The sequence below is a fragment of the Vidua chalybeata genome, chromosome 6 (assembly GCF_026979565.1).
Source record: "Vidua chalybeata isolate OUT-0048 chromosome 6, bVidCha1 merged haplotype, whole genome shotgun sequence".
Taxonomy (NCBI): Eukaryota; Metazoa; Chordata; class Aves; order Passeriformes; family Viduidae; genus Vidua; species Vidua chalybeata.
Window position 1 is genome coordinate 2,717,035 of NC_071535.1, and position 21,745 is coordinate 2,738,779.

Below are 21,745 nucleotides of genomic sequence, written 5' to 3' on the forward strand. Positions count from 1 at the left end.
GATGAATCATTGTCCTCTTCACTCCTGTCTGGCAGGGACAGCTCCTCAGTGATGTGTTTCAAATCTGGTTTTGCAAAAGGAATTAGAAAATATGTCTTGGTGATAAAAATTTGTTGTTATTTCTGGTTCATACTGCAAAGCTCTGCTGTTGTTAATGCCAATAAAGCATCTAAGGATGGATGTAGCTTCAAAAAGATCCGTCATAAACACTTAAAAAATTATATGAAGTGTAAAAGTGGAAAATTTTGGATTTTAGGGTTGGAAAGAGATGGTTTAAATGTGCAAAATGCCTGGAAAAGCAGTGCTGGGCCAAGGCTGACAGGACTGAGTCCTTTTAATGCACTTTAATTTTCAGGCTTTATATTTTTAAAGGTGGAAAACCAGTGTTAAAACGACATATCAAGAAAAAAAAACCCCAAGTGCTCTGAAATACAGACCTAGGCTAAAATCCAGTCTAATAAAAATAAGGTTTCATAAGCCTAAATTAGTTCTGAAAATCCAGCAGCTGCTTTAGCTGCTGTAAAATGTGAATTAGAAACAGTGGGAGAGGAACCTCAACGTGGAAAACTCAGTTATTTGGGAAAGTCAGTAGTGAGGATAAAAAAAAAAAACTTAATTTCCATTTTGTTTTCCATTATTTCATCAGGAGGGTGGCTTGGTGCAGGGGGGGGATCAGTAAGATCCTGGCTCCTCCAAACTTTTCCAGATGCTGCCCAGGGTTCCCTCTTTCCAGAACTATCCCTTGGTATCTAAAATCCCTGTATTTTAAAGAAAATATTACTGGGGTGTGGGCAACTTTGTCACCAGAATCAGAAGAAAAATAGGAAATAAATGAGGTTGGATGCCTGGAAAAACTCCCTGCAGCCCTCACCAGGATTGTTGACGTCTTGCCACCTTCCAAGGTGATTTCCAGGTCCGAGAGCGCGGCGTCCACCTCGTCCACGTCCTTGTCACTGTGGTTCAGGTGGTTTTCCGAGGACATGATGGACAGCTTGTTGATGTGGTACTGGAAGGCAAGGCCAGGGTCACACCTGGGTGCTCCTGTGACCCCAGGATCCCCGGGGATCATGGTGACACAGCCACCATGCTTGGGAAAACAGGAGTGGGAAACCAGGAGCAGAGGCAGCAGATACTGGGAGGGTTTGCTGGGTCAGGAGTGACCATCCTGGATGTTTGCACTCCAAGGAGTCTCCAGGCACTGATCCCTGCAGGAGATCTCTGAACCCCGCAGGGCAGAGCTGCTCTTTCCACCGGGCTGAGCTTGGGAAGGACCTCACCTGCTCCCACTCCCTGCTCCAGCAGGGCCACCTGGAGCTGTTGTCCAGGACCACATCCACCTGGCTTTGGAGCAGCTCTGGGCAGGGACACTCCACAGCCCCTCTGGCACTCAGAGGAGTGCTCAGTCACCCTCCTGGTATGAAGATGCTTCCTGATGTGCAGAGGGACCCTCCCATGTTCCAGGCTGTGTCTGTGGCCTCTGCTCCTGCCACAGGGCACCTCTGTCCACCCCCTTTCCTGCCTCCCACCAGGTGTGTATGGATATTTTTAAGATCCTCCATCCCTGGAAGTATCCAAGGCCAGGTTGGATGGGGCAGGAACAACCTGGGAGGGTGGTGCAAGATGACCTTTAAAGCCCATTCCAACCCAAACCATTGTAGGATTCTATGCCTTCGCATCTGTTTTCACCCCAGAAAACCAAAACATCCATAAAATCTCACAGGAAGAACCGTGCCCAGCCCACTCTGGAGCACTTGGATGTAAACTGAGCCATTATATTTCTGCTTTCCTCTCTTTTTTTCCTGGGAGGGGCCCTTGGAGCAGGCAGCCCTGCTCCTGAGGGGGATATTTCTGCATCCTACAGCTCCAAGGTGTGCCAGACCACACGGAACAAATGCCTGCCATCCCTCTCATGGAAGTCAATAGCAGGTGGAGCATTTTTGCCAAATCACACTGAGTATTTCATAAACCAGATAAATAAATAGTTCTGGGAAAGCCACAGATTATCCCCAGCTGGTTTGGGGGCAGAGAGCCAGAAAGGCACAGTTCAGTAACCCCGTGTTCGTACGGGATGGGTTAAGAAGGACAAAAGTAGAAGTTAAGATAGACATAAACATGTTTGGTAAAAGCAGGTCAAGTTCTTTTTCATGAGGGATAATCAGTGGCAAGTATTTAAATTATCTCATAAACTCAAGTGAGCATCTGGAGGTGGGAAATGACCCAACTTCTACCAGCAAGAGAAGGCCAAGCTCCCACCAGAGACAAGGTGAGGCTTAAAACATGATTTTAAACTGATGAAGGGATGGTTTAGATGGGAGGTTGGGAAGAATTCTTGGCTGTGAGGATGGTGAGACCCTGGCACAGGTTGCCCAGAGAAGCTGTGGCTGCCCCATCATTGGAAGTGTCCAAGACCAGGCTGGGATAGTGGAAGGGGGTTGGAACTGGATGGGCTTTGTGGTTCCCTCCAACCCAAACCATTCTGGGATTCCATAATTTCGTTTATCAGATTAATGAGAAGTCTGAGAACAAAATCAAGTCTAACCCAACCCAGGGGTGTCTGGGGCTGTCTCTCACCTGCAGTGCTGCAAACATCATCATCTCCTCCTCCGTGCACTCGATCTCCTCCAGCAGGATTGCCCACTTGGACTGCTCGTACAGCTGGTTGATCCTGATCGCATCGTACTGCGGCACAGAAACGCGGAATGCTTGGAAAACCAGGAGCCCAGCTCAACACAAACCACCCCCTCTACTGGAAGCTGTCTCTGCCCACAGCAGGGGGTTGGAATGAGATGGTCTTTAAGGCCCATTGCAACCCAAACTGTTCTGGGATTCTGTGATCTCTCATCTCAACGCAACACTCTGATCTGAGACTGAAAATCCTCTGCCACTGATACAAGGTGGCTTTAAGAACCCTTGAAGCACCTCTAGCAGCACCTAAAAACCCTGGTATATAGGAGCACAAATCCTGGGCTTGATGCCTGCACAACCAATTTTCAAACTTCCACAATCTCTGGGAGATTTACCAACACAACAGCACGTTAGAGATCCAGGCACCCTTCGCTCCAAAGGACGGAAATTTCAAAATGCAAGTGGAACAAGGAGCTCTGTACCTTTGGATTCAGGTCAAAAAAGCTGTAGTACTTGAACCGGAGTAGCAAAGCCTCGTTTTCCTTCACCTCCTGCTCCATCAGGGATCGGGACGAGTCCAGCCACCTGTGGATTGCCAACACGGGATAACACACACGGAACGCTCCGGCGGAGCTGCCACGAAACTCTCGCGAACACAATTAAAAAATCAGCAGAAAACCCCCAAATCCTCGGCTCCTGAACTCACCCTTGGTTGATTTTGGCCTTATCGAGCAGCGTCTGGGGCTTGTACATTTTGGCTAAGGACTCCGGGGAGGTGACGGGCTGGCTCACGGCCAGGATTCCCGGGTTGCCCTCGGACAGGGCGCTGTCGCCGAACCAGGCGGACGTGGGGGACAGGGGGCTGCCGTCGTGGGCGTCGTAGGTCGGCGTCATCGTTTTGCTATAGAGTCCTGGGCTTGAATAGATATTTCCTACCAGCGAGGGGAATAAAAGCCGGGAATTAGCCTCGGGCCAAGCCCTGCCTGCTCCCGGCCACGCCGGCTCCGCGCAAGCCTGGAGCTGGCGGATGGAAAACCTTCCCTTCTCATCTTTTCGCAGTGGGAAAACGCTGCGCTGCTTGTTCTCCCATGAAAACCTGTCCCTCTCCTCTCTCTGGGCTCTTCTCCAAGAGCAAAACTGATGGAAAACTCATTCCAGCCCAAATGATGGGAAAAGACTCAGGTCTCCCACTCCGGGAAGCTCCTGCCCCCTGAGTTTCTGTGGCATCTGGGACATGAGTGGCCCCCGACTTACCGGTATTACCTGTTGCTTAAAGATTTTGGAAGTCAAAAGTTTTAGAGGAGCAGGAAAATAAACTAAGGGTGCAGCCAAAGAGACCAGAGGCAGAGGGCAAAAGTCCTATTGAGGTGGAGCTCACCTTTGACGGGGCCGATGTAAAGAATATCGGTGCCTATAGAGAGGGAAAGAAAGGAGGGAAGTGAGAAGGCGAGAGAAAGTCACCTGGAGAGCAGGAGAAGGACAGAAGCCAAAAATGAGCATTTTTGGAAGAGGGCAGAACAGCACAGGTGAGGTTGCACCAGCCTAATGGAGCGTTTGCAGCAGCGCTGGTGGCAGCAAAGCAACTGAAGTGACTTCCCGTTATTTTATTCACGTTACGAGGACAGCTGGGCATGGAAATGTGGCATTCCCGGATGGAAAAGCTTGCTGAGGTGGCCACACAAATTCAGGATTAATGTGCTGAGTGGTGCGACGTGGTGCCAGACTGATCCCAAAGCAAATGTTACCCCCAGGCCTTTTGAAGCTTCCCAGCTCGTACCGACTCAAAGCAGACATAAAAACACCCGAACATTTAAAAATTATTAAGAGAAAAAAAAAACCAAATCCAGCTCGGTATCTCATAAAAAATAGCTGAAAGCTTAACAGAGAGGTTGTGGCTGCCTCATCCCTGGAAGTGTTCCAGGAGAGCTTGGATGGGGCCTGGACAACCTGGTCTCTGGAAGGTGTCCCTGCCCATGGCACAGGGTGCAAATGAGAAGTGCTTTAAGTCCCTTTTAAGTCCCCTCCATCTCAAACCATCCAATGAAACAGCCCCTCTTCACCACACAGGGACACTGAATTTTTATATCAAATCCGTATTTTCAGAATCAGGGAGGATCAAGCACCATCTCCGAATGCCAGGAATTCCCCTGCGTGCACACATCGGGCAAATAGCTCACCCGGCATCACCTGGGCACAAATCTGCCCACCAGAACCAGAAGGTCCAACACCACACTGGATTTTTGGGAAAGGGCTGTGTCCTTCCTAAATCACGAGCCTGCAGTTCAAGGCACCCAAGCTCTCCCTCTCAGAGCTCTACTGAGGGTGTTGAAGACAGTGACAGAGTTGAGATGCCACAAACTAAACTTCTGTGCCACCTCCTGCTGCTGTCCAAAGCCACCACCTTGGGCCACGCTCCAGCTCCTTGCTCCAAAGCATCCCCACACCCTCATGGCCAAGGAATGACAGAAAACTGAGTTAGACTGGAAAAGTCCAAGACCAAACCAATGGAAAAATCTTTCTGAACCCTCCATTTTCACGATGGGCAACTCAAGGAGCAGGAAGAACAGTATGAATCAGCAGCATCAATGTCAGTGACAGCCAACATCATGGCTAGGAAACTCCAAATAATTACAAAGCTGATTCTAAGCTGCCTGGCAGGGTGGGAAATAAAAGTGAAAACCACCAAACAAGGATGCTTTTAATGCTCCTGCTGGTTTTGCTGGCATCCCAGTCTGGATGAACCATTTGAGGACCTGTAAGCAGCATGGGTACCTGTCACCAAGACAGATCCAGCAAACCAGGCATGAGCAAAAAAAGCAGCAGGGATGGTCTCAAGGGATGGAAAAATCCACCTTCGTTTGCAAGGAAAAGGCCAGGATGATTTCCAGGTTTTTAGACCAGGTACTGGGACTTTGGGAGCTGGGAATCCATGATCCTTGGGGTCCCTTCCAACTTGAGCTATCCCGTGATTCTGTGGCAGCAGGAGGGTGCTCTCCCCATGGATTGTTACAGCACTGGAGCAGAGAACTCCAGCAAAAACCAGCCACAAACCCCCATGACCATCCATAAACCATTTCCCAAAGGAGCTCTTCCCTCCTCCCCATCCACCCTCACTGCAGCTTCAGCCTTCACATGGCTCGAGCACACAAGGCTGAGCACCAACTGGAACAACAAAAGAAAATCCCACTTTTTGCCCCAAATTTTGGGCAATTTTTCCCCATGAATATCCCCCACATTCCTTGGCTGAGTGTCTGCTCCATCAGAGCAAAGCTTCCCCTGCACTGTTCTCCTCATCTCTTTCTCCAAACACCTGAAACATCTCAACAGAAGCTTCCCTTAAAAAATTTGCCCCAGGCAGGCAGTGTCATGGAAAGTTCCAGCAGAAATAGCTACAAATTTGGCTAATTTATATAAACAAGTGACTACAGGTCTTCTAATGGAAAGTGTTGGGCAACACATCCTGTGGGTGTATTGACAACTCTGCCCACTGGGATTTAAATGGTTTCACTGCCAGGTTTGGGGTACTCAGTGACAAAACACTCCCAAGACATTGAAATCAGCACCTCCTGAATTATTAATTAGTTTTCCAGAAGCTTTCAGCACACAAAGTGATGTTGGAACAACACTAGAAATGATTTATTCAGATGAAACCCACGACTTTTATCGGATGGCACCTGAACAGGCAGGAATTCAACCTGCTGTGAGGGATTTCATTCACAAGGAGAGCAAAACCAGCCAAGTGACTCACTGGAAGAGCCATAAATAATTAAAATAAACCCCAGCTTTTGCATACATTTCCCCCAAAGAAGGCCAAGTCTTTCCTATTAATCTAACAGAGATGCTCTCTGTGAACACTGGCTGTTGGAAAGGCTTAGAATGGACTTTCAAGATGAAAATGCCAAATGGAAATGAAAATTGACTGGAGCCTTGCCCAAATTCTCTGAGCCAGGAGTGGAAGAGGACAAGCACAGAAGTATTTTTAATTTTAAGAGGGGAGAAAGAGTGGGATCAGAGCAGAAGGAGGATTATTTTTCCTTGTTCCAGACCCATGGTGCACATCACATTGTGCAGCCAAAACCTTCCTTTCTGCAAACCCTGTGCTACCACTGGCATTAACCACACTCCATGACCTTCCCTGCAGCTGATTTAACATCAATTAATACAGCTTTACAATTCCAAGGTAGTTTTTTTTAATTAAAGCTGCCCTGCTGCCCTTGGATTGCTGGATTTAAACCCGAGAGCTTTGGCAGCCAGACACGTCTCCTGCTCACCACCGTGGCTTTCCCCACAAATCCATTTGGGATAAAGTGCTCCCACTTGGCCAAAATTATGGTTTAAACTCCTGCCATTTGCCTTCAGACACCAGACTTCCAGCAGCCATGGAAAAAACCTGAAAAACCCCTCTGCTTGCAAACACCTGCATCAATTTGCTGCCTGTGGCAACTCCATCAGGGATGTTACTTCATCAGGGATGTTACTCCACCAGAAATTCCCTTCCCAATCCTGCTCTGGATCTGGAATCCACACTGGCCAACCAGCCCCCAGCAATAAAAGGATTTATTTAGCACCACAATCCACAGCTACACCATTCATGTAAGGCAGCACTAAAACAATTAATAAAACACTGCCCTCGCTGGGCTGTAAATACAGAGCAGAACGGTGGCACAGCCTAAACCACGCCAGGAATGTGACATTAGGAATGATTTTCCATATAACTCCTTTCTTAACAGGGTAAGAAAAGCTCTCAGCAACACCATCTGAGTGCTCAAGTGGCCACGCTTGGGCTCTGGTTTGTTCTGTGAAGCCTGGGGTTGCTCTGCTCCCAAAAATGCGTGACAGCTCCAGCTCCAGACATGCATCCGTGTGACCGAGTGCTGCAGCCCGCCAGGACTTGTGCCATGGATTTGGGGCCTGTTTCTTGCACAGACCCTAAGAAATTCCATCAGCCCCACGTTGCTGTGCCAGTTTTTCCCCTGCTCCCATTCTTTTTCCCAGCTCACCCGACCCCGGCGTGATCAGCGGCCCCTCCAGCTCGAAGGTGTCGTCTTCACACTGATCGTCCAACTTCTTCTTTTTTTTCTTTGATGGATCTCTGGGTTTCCTCAAAAGAGAGAGCTCTTCTGGATGCCTGATGTCTGGAGGGGAAAATGGACCACTTTTATAATGGCAGGATGGGAAAAAAAAGGAGAAAAAAGGGGGAAAAGAAGACTATCCTTCCATTAGGAACAACATCCAGCAACGCCCAGTATCTCCCTTGGATGAATTTCCTGCTCTGTAATGGTTAAAAATCAAGTTGAGGACATTTTCCCTGCAAGCCTGTTGGAAACAAGTGTCCCTGGCTGGAAAGGTAACATTTGGATAAAATGTGGAATTTCCCAGGCACAGCCACTCAGATGTAAATGTGAGCACTGTAAAGCCTGTGACAAAGCCTAGTCATACATTAAACATAAATGATAAAAATAATAACCCCCACATGAATAATAGAAAATGATAAATAATATATAATAATATAATAACACAAAATAATATAGAAATAATATAAAGAAATAGAAATCATAGAAAAAATATAAATATAAATATAGAAAAATATAAATATATAAATAGAAATATAAATCAGCACACAAACCCCTACTAAGCCATGTAGGTAACAGGCCAGACCCTCTCACTTCCATAGGAGCAATCCAAGAGTTAAGCCATTTATTTACACATCAGACTGGAAAGTTTAAAGCCTGTAATTTACCCACTTTTTAAAGAGATTTTGGCCAAAGTGTTTCCTTTTCACAGCAAACCTCTTCCCATTTTCCTGCCTGGGACCAACCTGAACAATGTAAAACCCATTTAAAACGAGGAGCATCCCCTTGTGTTTGTGATTTGAGCCATGGGAATATGGGGAGCGAGGAAAAAGGGACTTTTCATTTCCCACCAAGGCAGTACTTTGGGTCTGCTGCACTCAATTCCAAGTGGGAAGGAGTTTCCTGGGAGAGCAGAGCCCGCTGTCCTTCGTACCACGGAAACCACCGAGGGCCTGGAGCAGGACCAGGAGTCCCTGTGCTTGGTCAGTGTGTGGGAGCAGACCTGGAAAAGGATTCACCTGGGCATGGAGCCATCCAACTGCAGTGGTGAAAGCCTTGGAGAGCTCTGAAATACAGCTTGGATTGGGAAAATAAGGGATGGGAGAGCTGGGGGTGCTCACCTGGAGAGGAGAAGCTCCAGGGAGAGCTCAGAGCCCCTGGCAGGGCCTGAAGGGGCTCCAGGAGAGCTGGAGAGGGACTGGGGATAAGGGATGGAGGGACAGGACCCAGGGAATGGCTCCCACTGCCAGAGGGCAGGGATGGATGGAAGATTGGGAATTGGGAATTCCTGGCTGGACTGGAATTCCCAGAGCAGCTGTGGCTACCCCTGGATCCCTGGAAGTGCCCAGGCTGGACAGGGCTTGGAGCAGCCTGGGACAGTGGAAGGTGTCCCTGCCATGGCAGGGGTGGAATGGGATAGGATTTAAGGTCCTTTCCAACCCAAACCATCCTGGGATTCTCTGATGATTCTGTGGGGATTCTGGACCTGCCTGAGCCTGGAAGGAGTTCTGGAGTCTCCTCTGCAGCTGGCTGCCCATGCTGAAGCTCCAGTGCTGTTTCTTGCTCTGTTTTTTGTGCCTGTCACCCCAAGATGCTCAGCTGCAGAGCTTTCCTTTGGAATGCCCTACGGAAAGCAGCCCCTGCTGCAGGAGAGATGAGGAGCCAGGAGCTGAAGTTCCCACCCAAGGAACACTGAAGGATGCAGTCAGCCATTCTCCCAGCCAGGAGAAGTCCCAGGCCTGGGATCTCACCACGTGCTGGCAGCAGTGGGAGTTCCCTGAGCACTCCCAGGATTATAATTAACACTGGAATTTGGTCCCCAGCAGGTGACCTGAGCAGGACACAGCCCCACACTCCCACCCACATCAGCAAATGAGCTGGGAAATCCCACACTGGGAACATGGCCCAGCCAGGTGATTCCTAGGGGTGCATCCCACTAGCCCTGGCATTCCTGAATCCAGAGGCTGCACACTTCTGGATTTAACTCTCTTTTATATTGTAGGTGTCCCATCCCATTATCTAGCTTTAATTTAAGTTTTATTTATGTTCTTGTAGTTACTTACATACAATATATATACATATAAAAATATTGTGTATATATATTGATATATATGTATTTTTAGAAAGCATCATTTATTTTAAGCTTTACTTTTATTTATATATATTTATTTCAATCATATAATTGAATCCCAGAATGGTTTGGGTTGGATGGAACCTTAAAGCCCACCTTGTTCCACCCCCTGCCATTAGGCAAGGACACCTTCCACCATCCCAGGTTGCTCCAAGTCTTGTCCAATCTGGCCTTGAACACTTCCAGGCTAAAAATATATAGATTTACATGTCTATATGGATTTTAAATATCTAAAAATATATATAGAATTGTAATGTATTTATATTTTAGATGCAAACTTTTTGAACTTATAGTTTTATTTCTGTATGTAGAGATATTTACTCCTACATTATTTACCCATTTTATTCCTTTTTTTATATATAAGCTTTCTCTAATTTCAGCTTTAATTTACCCCTCATTTATTACCAATCCACACGCATCATCCCACTAAACCCCATCCCTGCCCCCACCACCCACCCTTCCATTTTCCCTGGCCAACTTTTTGACCATTTCTAGCAATAACTGCCCAGAGCCCGAGTGCAGCCAGCTCCGAGCATTCCCACTTATCCCAGCCAGCTGAGCTCATGGAGCAGGAATCTGCTGGGACAACCAGGGCCACATGCAGGGGACAAGAGGCAGCAGAGCCTAAATCGAGGAGTTCCCCTGGTATTTTGGAGCAAGGTTGAGGCTCTGAGGTTTATTTATGGTGCATTAGCAGCTCTCAGCTGGAAGCACTCAGGGAGGCCGGGAGGAGGCTCCACGCCAGGTTTGGATTCTGGAAGCAATCCTGGAATCAGCCCAGGGCTTGACCATCTGATAGCAAAGAGACTTTTTATAGCCCCTCAGTTGTTCCTGATGCTCCTGGCCGGATAGAAAGGATCCAGGGCAAGTTTGGGCAGCTGCTTGGAAGCAGCACATGGCTGCAGGGCACGGAGCAGGCAGCACATCCTCGGGATGCCAGCAGGGATCCCACGGATCAGCGGCAAATTCCTCCCAACTGCTTCCATCCACAGGCTCCAGGACTTTACAAACCCACCAAGGCAGCCGAGGGAATGGATTCAAACTGCAGGCTTAGATGGGATCTTGGGAAGGAATTCTTGGCTGTGAGGGTGGGCAGGCCCTGGCACAGGGTGCCCAGAGAAGCTGTGGCTGCCCCTGGATCCCTGGAAGTGTCCAAAGCCAGGATGGACAGGGCTTGGAGCAACCTGGGATGGTGGAAGCCCAGGGGTGGAACTGGCTGAGATTTAAGGTCCTTTCCAGCTCAAACCATTCTGGGATTCTATGGGAAGGAGACAGAAAGGTCTGAGCTGGAATGAAGAATTGTGGAGATCAAAATATGATCAGAAAGGTGGTTTTGAATCTCCAAGAGAAATTTTCCCAACTCTTGGATGAAGCTGCCTGCAGCATCTTCTCTTCCATTTTGCCTGCAAGACCCTGCCTGTGCCTGCTGTCTGTGGCTGAAGGGAAGTCCTTGGCCTTTTTTTTCCAGTGTAATCCCTCATTTCTCATCCAGCCCAGCTGTGCCCATTTATCTCCCATTTAAGACAAACTCCAGAAGTGGGATTAAACCCTCTTCCTTCACAAAGCACCATCTGCATCCTGCAAACTGACTTAAAAAAAAAAATCTTCTTTACATGGTGTAAAATTTATGCTCTTTTGCACTGAATCCACCGAGTAAATCCTGCAGCTGCTGCATCTTTATCCACCCAAGTGTGTTGTGATGGGGATCCCAGAAGGATTTGGGTTGGAAGGGACCTTAAAGCCCATCTCATTCCAATGTGTCCCATGAAGGTGTCCCATGGGCAGGGACACCTTCCACCATCCCAGGTGGCTCCAAGCCCTGTCCAGCCTGGCCTTGGACACTTCCAGGGGCTCCCATTCCCACAAGAAATCAGATTTATGGTTTTCTTACATCACCCACATATAGAACATGACATCATTGACTGGGAGGGCCAAGTATGGACCAACTTCCCCCAAAACTGAAATGATTGGAAATCACACTACTTTCAGTATTGAGTTCTTATAAATACAGACAATAATCTGAGACACAAAGAAATTTTTGATGCAGAAAGAAAATTAATGTTGCAAAGAAGCTTCCGGCATCCAATTTCCTTCCCCGTTTCTGGCTCCCCTAAAGGCCAGAGGGCTGGTTCACCTCCTTAATTCCTGAACATAAAAACTCCATAAATTTCCTTGTAGCACAGGCAGCACTGAGGGGAAATCCTCTCTTTAATGCTGATCCAGCCACCCTCCTTCAGGAAATGTGTTTTGAAGTGGGATATCTCTGGGAAGTGGGATTTCTCTGCACTCCATCACTGCTCCCTCCAACCAGTGACTCATAAAAATTACAGCCTTTGTGCATCACTCTGACGAGTCTTAGAAAAATGAGACCTCAAACCTCATTTTTCTTCCATTTCAAACTTAAAACCAAAAATAAAGGTGGTTTTTTTTTTTCCCTTGGAATGAGTGAATTGTGTGGATGGTTTTTCACAGTGTAAGTTTACAGAATGAAGCATCCGACTTATCTGCAACATAAATCCTCTCGAGATAAAGTTCTGCAAAACAGACCAGAGGGGGAAAAAAAAACCAACCAAAAAGAAACTAAAAAAGGAACTTACATAACTTGAGGAGTGTCTGGAGATAAGGCTGTGGCTGTGTTGGACACTGGGCAGTATCTGATGGAGCAGGTCCTCACCCTCCCAGCACAGTTTACTGGGTTTGTACATTCAGTACATTTTATTATGGGTTCTTCAGATGCCCAGGAACTTAAATATTTGTCTGGGCAAAAGCCAAGCTCTCCACTCACTGCCTGGGGCCCTGCAGGTCTCTCAGGACATCCCACAAAGCCTCTGGAGATGCCCAAGGAGTGCTATGTGTGTGGAATCAGCTGGGGCTGACCCTGGCAGAGGTTTTGCTGGAGCCTTCCCAAATTGTGGGTGGAAAATCCAAGTGCCTGTGGGTGGAAAATCCAAGTGCCTGTTGACTTATGGATTTGCCAAGGGAGCAATGATTTGCAAAACCACCCAAAAAATGGGGTCACTGGGGTTTGGAGGGGTGTGAATGTTTGTGCCAGTGGTTCCCAGAGCTGAAACTGGGCACCATCAGCCCAGAGAGACCCAGAAGGAGAAGGAAAAGGAGGAGGAGGAGGATGCAGGCAGTGGTGATGGAGCCAAGCATTACTGCAAGACCATAAAAAAGAGCTATTGGAGAGGCAGAGTCAACAAACACTTGGATGTTTTTTTCCATAAGTGGGACGAAATCCCCAGGCTCCTGTTATCTGGATGCTTCCTGGAGCACAGGCAGCACTACAAGCCTTGCCCCTGAAGTGGCTGAACTGCAGCTCGAGGCCAATTAAACTCCATTAATTTAATCCCACAAACAAGAGAAAAACAATCCACTTACACCTTTCCCTCTGCATTGGCCCATAAAGAGCAATCCAACTAATTCCAAGGAAGGCTTGGCCAGCATGTCCTAATGTCTTCAGGGTGGAATTCTATTTAAAGGGTCTCTGTCAACAGCAGAGTAAGGATGAAAAAATTCACTGACTCACACGGTGACATAAAACCTGATGCTCCTACACACGCAGAACACCACTGGGGTGGGGACAGGGGGGGAAGAGTGGAAAGGATTTTTTTTTTTTTTTTTCCCATCTCAGACACTCTGTAATTAAATCTGGTTACTTCCCTGACCCCAGTTCCTGGGGTTGGTCTGACAGCTGAGCACAGGCAGGCAATAAAAGGGGAAAACGCCGCCGTTGGCAGCGAACACTTGGGCCCTGCAGTTGAAAAAGCTGAGGACGTTGCAATTTGGCCAGCTCTCGAAATGGGAAGATTTCCTTCCACACCCATTCCCTGGACATATTTAGAAATAGCTGTGCCACTGCCAAAAGCTCTCTGCTCGTGGCAGGGAAAGGCAGATCCATCCTTGGGGTTTCACCGCCTCCGTCTCCCCATGAACGTCATCCCCGAGCATCCTCCTGCTGCTCCTGAGCATCCACAGCCTGCATCCCCAGATCCCAGAGTCACTGAGGCTGGAAAAGACAGCCAGGATCATCGAGTCCAACCTGTGAATCATCCCCACCTTGTCACCCAGCCCAGAGCACTGAGTGCCATGTCCAGTTCTTCCCTGGACACCTCCAGGGATGGGGAATCCACCACCACGTCCCTGGGCAGCCCCTTCCAAGGCCTGACCAACCTTTCCATGAAGAAATTCCTCCTGAATGCTGGTGTTGCTCCCCAAATTCCCCCTGAGATGCTCATGTGCATCTACCAGGAGTCCATGATTTTAGGGAAAACACTCCTTTATTTACCAGCAGGGTGTGAAGGAAGAAAAGAAAGTTTAGGAGGTTGGCAGTGGCCAGGGATGGTGGGGTTCTTGTCCTCTGCAGGGCCAGGAGTTGGACTTGATGATCCTTGTGGGTCCCTTCCAATCAGGATATTCTGTGATTCCACAAACTCCAGGCAGCTGTGCCTCCTGGAAAGCAACTGGGCCAGGATGCAGCTCCACGTAGCTGTCACAGAGCCCTTGGAACGCTGCATGTCGTCCACCAAAGGGTTTCAGTTTTGCAAAAAAACCCAAAAACAACAAAAAAAACCCCAAAGAACAACAAACAGTGGCTTTTTATAGAAGTCTTTTTGGCAACAGAGGGCGTGGAAATATTGCAAATACTTCAGGAGTCAGAGGACGTTCTGTCCTGGAGCGGGGAGCGTTTGGAAAGGGAAAAAAAAAAACGTAAGGTCACATTTGGCACTGGGATGGTGTCACCTTCCCTGGGCTGGCATCCTGCCACTCCCAAATGCCACTGCCACCTCGGCTCAGGTTGCATTTGGTGGCTGGAGGCTGAGGCAGGGAAGGCTGGCTGGCACCTTCCCACCATTTGCTCAGTCTTGGGAACCTCCTTATTTTTGGGACGATGGGAAGCAGCTCATCACCCTCCTGGGACTCTCTGCACCCCCAGCTCCACAAGCTCCTCAGGATCAGACCACCCTCACCCTGTGCAAGAAAGGGAGCTGGAGACCAGAGCAAGATGGAATGTGGGCATGGAAGTGCCACAGCTGGGCACAGGATGCTCCCCAGACTGTTTTCCAAAACAGGTGATTAATTCACATGGATTACGAGGCAGGAGCTGGGTGTGAGGCTCCACCAGACTCTGGGGAAATGAAAGAGCCTGAAGGGAATTTCTCTGTCTTACACAGCCTCAGGGTGGGTAGGAAGGGATTGCTCATGAATTTTGGAGTGTTTCCTCCCAGAGCTTCCTCCTCCCAGCTCTGGCACTGAGTTGTTTTCTCTGTGCTCCCATGAACATCAACCAGAATTTTCCCTGCTCCTCTTTTCAGGCTGGAGGGCAGCAGATCTTCACAGCCAGGAGAAGAGGAGAAGGATGGGAGCTTTTCTGCTGTCACAGCATCTCCCCTCACCCTGCAGCTCCAACATAAGTCGTGTCCCCAGGAGAAGGAGCATTGCTGGGGCAGGAAACGCCGAGGCCTGGGAAAAAACTCTCACTGTTTCATCTTGCTGTTTGCTTTTCCTGTCCCACGTGCCCACAGAGCAGCAGCAGAGCCTGCCTGGAGTCCCTTGGAGCTCCTGGGATGCATGGAAAAAAAATACAGGCAGAATGCTGGAAGGAAACAGCTGCAAGGCATCCACTGGGCTGGAGTCAAGTGAAGCCATCCCAGAATCCCAGAACAGTTTGGGTAGGAAGAGACCTTAAAGATGATCCAGTTCCCTGCCATGGCAGGGATAACTTCCACTATCCCAGGGAGCTCCAAGCCCTGTCCAGCCTGGCCTTGGACACTTCCAGGGATCCAGGGGCAGCCCCAGCTGCTCTGAGTACCCTGTGCCTCACTGCCCTCACAGTTGAGAATTCCTTCCTGTTCACGTAGGAAAAGAGGATTTTTCCATTTGTTATGCTGGATGATGGGTGAGCATCTCCTACCTCCCCAAATCCCACTTTCAATGAGGATATTCCCACTCACACCAATAAAATGTTGAGTGCAGCTGACACCTCAGGTTTGAGCTTTTCTATTTTTCCCATTCTGTGCTGTTTTAGCGTGTGGGTCTGGGCTCCATATTATGGGATGGTGAGCTCTCTGCACAGAGCAGGGAGACAAAACAATTCCTTCTCCAGTTGGGCACCAAGGACAAATGATCCAAAGCTCAGGCCCAGGAGCACAAACAGCGTGGGCTGGAGAGAGAAAAACAAGCAGGATGGGAGTGCCTGGGCTAAAGTTGGAATGGGACAATGAACTGCAAGGTGCAAATGGAGCAGAGCTGATCCCAGTGAGAGCCCCCGGGAGCGCTCGTGCATTTTGGGACCATTTTGGTTCCTCTTGGCTGCAGCCCTGGCTGGGCTCTGGTGCTGCCCAAGGTGGATCCATGGAGGAGATCCTTTGAATAAATCCCTGCTTTATTCTGTGACTCCATCCAGCCTCTGCTCTAGGGCAGCTTTCACAAGGCATCACAGCCCATCAAATTTGCAGTTGGATATTTGATGGGCAGTTTTCTGGGTGGAATTATCTCCCAGTGGGTTGATGAGAGCATTCCATCCCCAGCCCCGTGTCCCACTGCCAGCCAGGCAGGGAAGCACAAATCCCTGCTGCTCAGGGAAAAAAAAAAAAAGAAAAAAAAAAAAAAAAAAAAAAAAAAAAAAAAAAAAGTGAAGTTTTACTTTCTCTTTCTCTGGTCTTTAATTGCAGATCAAAGCTGGCCCTTCAGGCTGGAGCTGCCTGCCAGCAGCTGCTCCCGGGCAGGATTCCAGGCCACCCTTTGGATGAGGGCTGCCCATCCCATGCACTGCCTGCTCCTCTCCCCGTGCCTGCCGGGGTCAATCCCTGCCTTTAACCCTCCTGAGTGGCTGCTGTGGGAATCAAGGGGCTGCAGTCCAGCCACTGGGAATGAGATTGGGGTTTTTTCCGGCTTCACATGACCTCCAGGAAAGTGAGGGATGTGTGAGTGGCTCCAGCATCTTCCCACAGGCACCTCCTGGGAGCCCTGGGGAACTGCCCTTTGGAATAACTTCTCTCTGCACAAGTACAGAGACTTCTCTTTAAAATAATCAACCACACTCTGCAAGGGTCACACCTCTGGGTAACCATTTAAAGGGAACAGAAGCAAAGGATGGCCCTAATTAATTCATCCACGGGTGTTCCTGCTTGTGTAGCGAGGATTTTATAAATGCAACCAGCCAGAGTCCTGAGAACATCAGGAATTACTTCAATTACTGAGGTGTGCAATTAAATGATCCAGGGGCAACAACAGCAAACAGGTACAGCCAAAATACGAGCAACTCCCAGGCACAGCTCTGTCCTAAGTTCCGTGGAGCTCAGAAATCAAGGGATTTCAGAGACAAGGACTATGCTGGGATCACTTTCCCTTCCACCTTGAATTATCTGCTCAGTTTTCCTTGCAGAGACAATTAGCTTGATTAAGATGGGATATGAGAGCTCTCTGCAGCCACCCTGTGCAGGGATGCTGAGGAGGGCAGGGAAAGGCAATGGAGAAAAATGGGGCAGGAAAACAAAAATGGGGAGGGAAAAAGGAGAATCATAGAATCACAAAATCACAGAATAGTTGGGGAAGGAAGGAACCTTAAAGATCCAACACTTTCCACTATTCCAGGGTGCTCCAAGGTCTGTTCAGCCTGGCCTTGGACACTTCCAAGGATGGGACAGCCACATCTTCTCTGGGCCACCCTCAGAGCCAAGATTTTAATCCTAATATGTAATAAATAAATAAATAAATAAAATGGGTTTTTACATTAATGTATAATACATACTTTTGTATTATATATATATATAAAGTATATAAATATTAAAATACATTAGATATGACATCTATAAACAGTGGTATTTCAACATCTATAGGGGCATTTAAACACTTGATAAAATGCATTTGTACATCATTTGTATTTACACCTCTGTGGTTCTGGGAAGAGCATCCCAGCCCCTCCAACTCCAGCCCTTTTGCACCCCCACATCCCAATCCCTCTTCCCTCAAGCTGATGCCAAGCTCATGTATCATCTTCCCAGTAGCTCTGCTGAACATCTGGCTCCCAGTAAACACAACTGGGAGGGCTAAACAACTTAATCACTGCAGTTTGTGTCTGTCCTCAAACAGCTCAGACTGCTGAGAGGCACTCAAAGGAAAGTGAAATCTCCAGTAAAAGCCCTGCTTCCCCCAAAACCAGGAACTTCATTTCAGTACTTCAGATGCTGCAGAAGGGAAGTCAGCACCACCCTTGATGGATGTGTCCCTGCTGCCTGCACACAGCTCCAACCTCTGCTGTCCCACAGGCTTTCCCCCTCTGCCAAACCCTTAAATATCAGGATTATTCTGCTGGCTTGGTCATAAATACACCAAAAGCTCTGAAGTTGGAAGAAAAGGCTGCTTCAGGCCCACGTAAGATTCTGACAGCATCAGTGGCAGATCTCCTGTCCCGTGATGAACCATATCAGAACTTCCTGACGTGAGTCACTGCTGGAGACACTCATCAGCGTCCAAGGCTGGGACCTCCCTGTCTAGCACGACATCCCAAATGCCAGCAGGACACAGGGGTGGGGGAGCAAAATCCACTCAGAAATAACGCTGGCTAAGCCTTTTCTATTTTAAGGAGAAATTGCCCAATATTTACGTTTTTAAAAAACCCCAACAAAACAGGAAAGCAGCAGCAATGATCTGCAACCAGCTAAAAATACCAACCAAACCACGGATGCGCCGGACACGGCACGTAGGGATGAGCTCTTCCTGCCTCCCCAAACAACTGGGTCAGCCAAGAGTAACCTCAGCTGCCTTCTGAGAGCAGGAATAGCTTTGCTACAGCTGAGGATGGGTTGCAGGCTCTTTTGGGAGGGGAGAATTCCAACATGGAGTGCTTCCTGGAGTTCCTCGGGGTGGAGTTGCCATCTCCTCATTGGGGTTTTTTTTGGTGGGCAGGGAGAAACATTGAGTTTTGGGGTGAGGAATTCGTGAAGATGGGTAAAAAATTATACCTGCTAGGGAATGATTCCTCCTTTCTCATGGGCTTCTCCTCCACCAGGAAATGAGGGTGAAGAGGAGACAGCAAGACTCGGTTCCTTCCCTCCACCAGACAGTTTTACAGTGGAGCATCACCACTTAATCTCTAATATGATTTTCCACTAGAAGACAACCCACAGGGCTGGCAGATTTCCCATTTCAGGGTTTGCTTTTCATCCAGCACATAAATTTGCAGGGGGAAAAAGAAAATCACAACCAGTCTAAATATCAAGCAGGGCTGGTACCGCCTCGCCTGTGACAGACCTGAGGACAGCTCTGCTATGGATGAGAATTCAGCACAAAAAATGCTGAATTCTCTGATTTTCACCCCAATTGGTCCTGTTATTGATGTATTTACACACAAAAGAGTAGATCTGGAAGGGGAAAAAGAAAGGACATCTGGGGTGTCTGATGTCCAAGTGACTCCTGGGTGTTCAAAGCCAGAAGACACCAAGGATTTATCAAATTTACAGGACAAGCACGTGCAGCAGAGGAGAGGCAGGAGCCAAACCGACCAGGGAGCTCCCCAGGGGGAGGTTTTTCAGCACTTACTGAAGGTTTTGCAGATGTCAGAAACAGCCTTGAAGACCCTGTCGGAGAAGTTGACTTTGACCTTGACGTACTTCATGTTGGGCAGCTGCAGGCGCAGCAGCTTGTGCTGAGGGGTGAACTGGAGCTTGGCATCCGCCTGGATCCCGTATTTATCCAACGTCCAGTGAGTTTTAAGGAGCCAAGTTTTCTTCTTTTCCCACCACAGCGCGTGATCCGACCAGTCCTTCTTGACGTCTGCAACAAAGAACCCATTTTCCCCCCGGTTAAAAGCGGCACCAGAACGAGCCTTCGGAGGACAAAAGAAGGTTTAAAATGTGCTTAGCTGGGAAGGAGCTATCCATCCAAAAAACTCCAGCAGCCCTTTCTGGATACAAGTAACTGCTTGTATTCAACACTGTTTTGATGGGATGTAAAAACAGGGAAGAATTCAAGGGAATAAAGATGAGACTCAACGTGTCCCGTGGATCACCAGCCCGGCAGTGATCCCGCCTGGAACACGGAGCCAAGGGGTCATGAGTGACCCAACACCTCCCCCAGCAGGGATTTTGCACAGTTTTTGGGGTTAACTATCAATTCTTGGGGTTTTCCCCACCATCCTGTGCTATCCAAAGGTGAGCCCAACCACCTCGGCACACATGGAAAACAGAACCAGGAGGAGTTTTGCAAGGGGAATTCAACAGAACTTTCAGTTTCCACAAAAAAAAACCCTGAAAATTCCCAACTGAAACAAAAAGTTGCCTCCCAAATGACCAAGAAAACTCAACAGCCACATCTCCTTCCAGCAGGGATGTAACCACAGGGTTTTTGGAGGTCACCTTCAGATTGGGAAGCATTTGGGGAACCAAAGTATGGTGATAACTCCAAAAGACAAACCCTGTGCAATATTTTCCCTAACACCTGGAATATTTTTCACTAACACCTGGCCCTGCCATTCCTGCAGAGCACTTTCCACTCTGACAACCAGTAACAGTGCCATGTCCTTCCACCACACAGGGAAAAGAGAATGGAATGATATGCAATGTAATAATTGATTTAGTAATAGAATAATTCAGTTTTCAGCTCCAGATCCCCCTGTGATGCTGGATTTCCATCATGAAACACCAGCTTAACCCCAATTAAAACCACCAGCTGACATTTATTCCAACAGCTCCTGTCTCCATCCTTCAGCACCACAGGGCACCAGCCAGAAAGGCAGGAGCAATTCCAGAGGATTGGAGAATTTCCAGGATTAGGAAAAGTCCCAGCAGACACAATGCCAAAGGGACTGAAGGAACACAATCCAGCACCAACATCACGCTGGGATTCTTGATGTCCTGTACAGGAGTTGGCCTGGATGACCTCGTGGTTCCTCCCAGCTCAGGATATTCCGTGATCCTGAGATAGTGAAGATTATCCCCACGAGCCACATCTGAATTAAGCTGAGATGAGAACAATGTGACAAATGAACTTTTGTCTGTCCCTATCTCAAACCAGGATCTGGAGCTCGGGGTTACTGAGAAAACCCAGCAGGAGCTGGATTTTTCCTCTGAACTCCTGGTTTAATGGCACAATCAGCTCTGCAGAAAGTGGAAACATTCAGCTGGACTTTTCAACAGCTTTGTACAATCAAATTAAACAAAACCAAATATAGAAAAGCATGCAAACTTGCACAAGCCTTGTCTACACAGAAAAAAATCCAAGAAATCATTACAATGGACTCTGGTAATGAAGTCCAACTTCTGCCCTACTGAAAGCTGAACGAGTTGGCACCAAAAATCAGGGGGAGGAAAAAACCAAAGGCATTTGGAATCAGTAACATTTATGCCTAACAGAAGGGGATTTGGGTTTACACTGCTGATTAACCATTCAGGCCACGGCACAAAAACAACTCTCTGGGCCTGAGAGTAATTAACACTTTCAATTAACAGTGAGATGTTGGTTCTAGCAGGAAGGGGAAGGTCTGTGCCTGTCCCACGGGGTAGTTATATATAAAAGAGGCTGGCAAATGTTTAGCAGCTGCTTTGTGGAGTTGAGTTTTACACACTGACAAGAGCCTTGGGTGCTTTGCAAGGGATCCAGGACTGCTTGGAGCAATCCCTGCAGGCCAGGGAATGCCAGCAGCCTGGTTAAATCTGATCAAAGGTTCACAAACCTTCACCAGAGTCCCAATTCACCAGTTACTGATTTGTTGGGGTTACAGCTTCACAGCAAGGCTGAATATTTCAGCTCAGGCTCTTCCCATCTACTACCATCAGTCACTGGCCTCTTCATATTTATCTACCTATCATATCCATCAACTTATTCATATTTATCAACTATTATCAATTTATCAGCTGGCCATTCATTCATCAGAGCTCAGGTAAGTCTCTCAGTACTGCAAATTCCCCTTAGAGAT

The 21,745-nt window shown here is 48.1% G+C and overlaps 1 protein-coding gene across 4 annotated transcripts in view; it reads right to left on the reverse strand.

Moving 5' to 3' along the window:
• The window catches only part of FERMT2 (FERM domain containing kindlin 2), a 49,440-nt gene that overhangs the window by 11,575 nt on the left and 16,120 nt on the right, over positions 1–21,745 (reverse strand). For 2 of the 4 annotated variants that reach the window (XM_053945611.1, XM_053945610.1), the window contains exons 2-8: positions 19,372–19,605; positions 7,626–7,760; positions 4,004–4,036; positions 3,332–3,557; positions 3,108–3,210; positions 2,572–2,679; positions 872–1,006 (exon numbers count right to left, since the gene is read on the reverse strand). In XM_053945611.1, the coding sequence (XP_053801586.1) occupies positions 872–1,006; positions 2,572–2,679; positions 3,108–3,210; positions 3,332–3,557; positions 4,004–4,036; positions 7,626–7,760; positions 19,372–19,605 (974 nt within the window). The remainder of the gene's footprint in view (positions 1–871; positions 1,007–2,571; positions 2,680–3,107; positions 3,211–3,331; positions 3,558–4,003; positions 4,037–7,625; positions 7,761–19,371; positions 19,606–21,745) is intronic. The other 2 variants (XM_053945613.1, XM_053945612.1) reach the window with 1 other exon arrangement.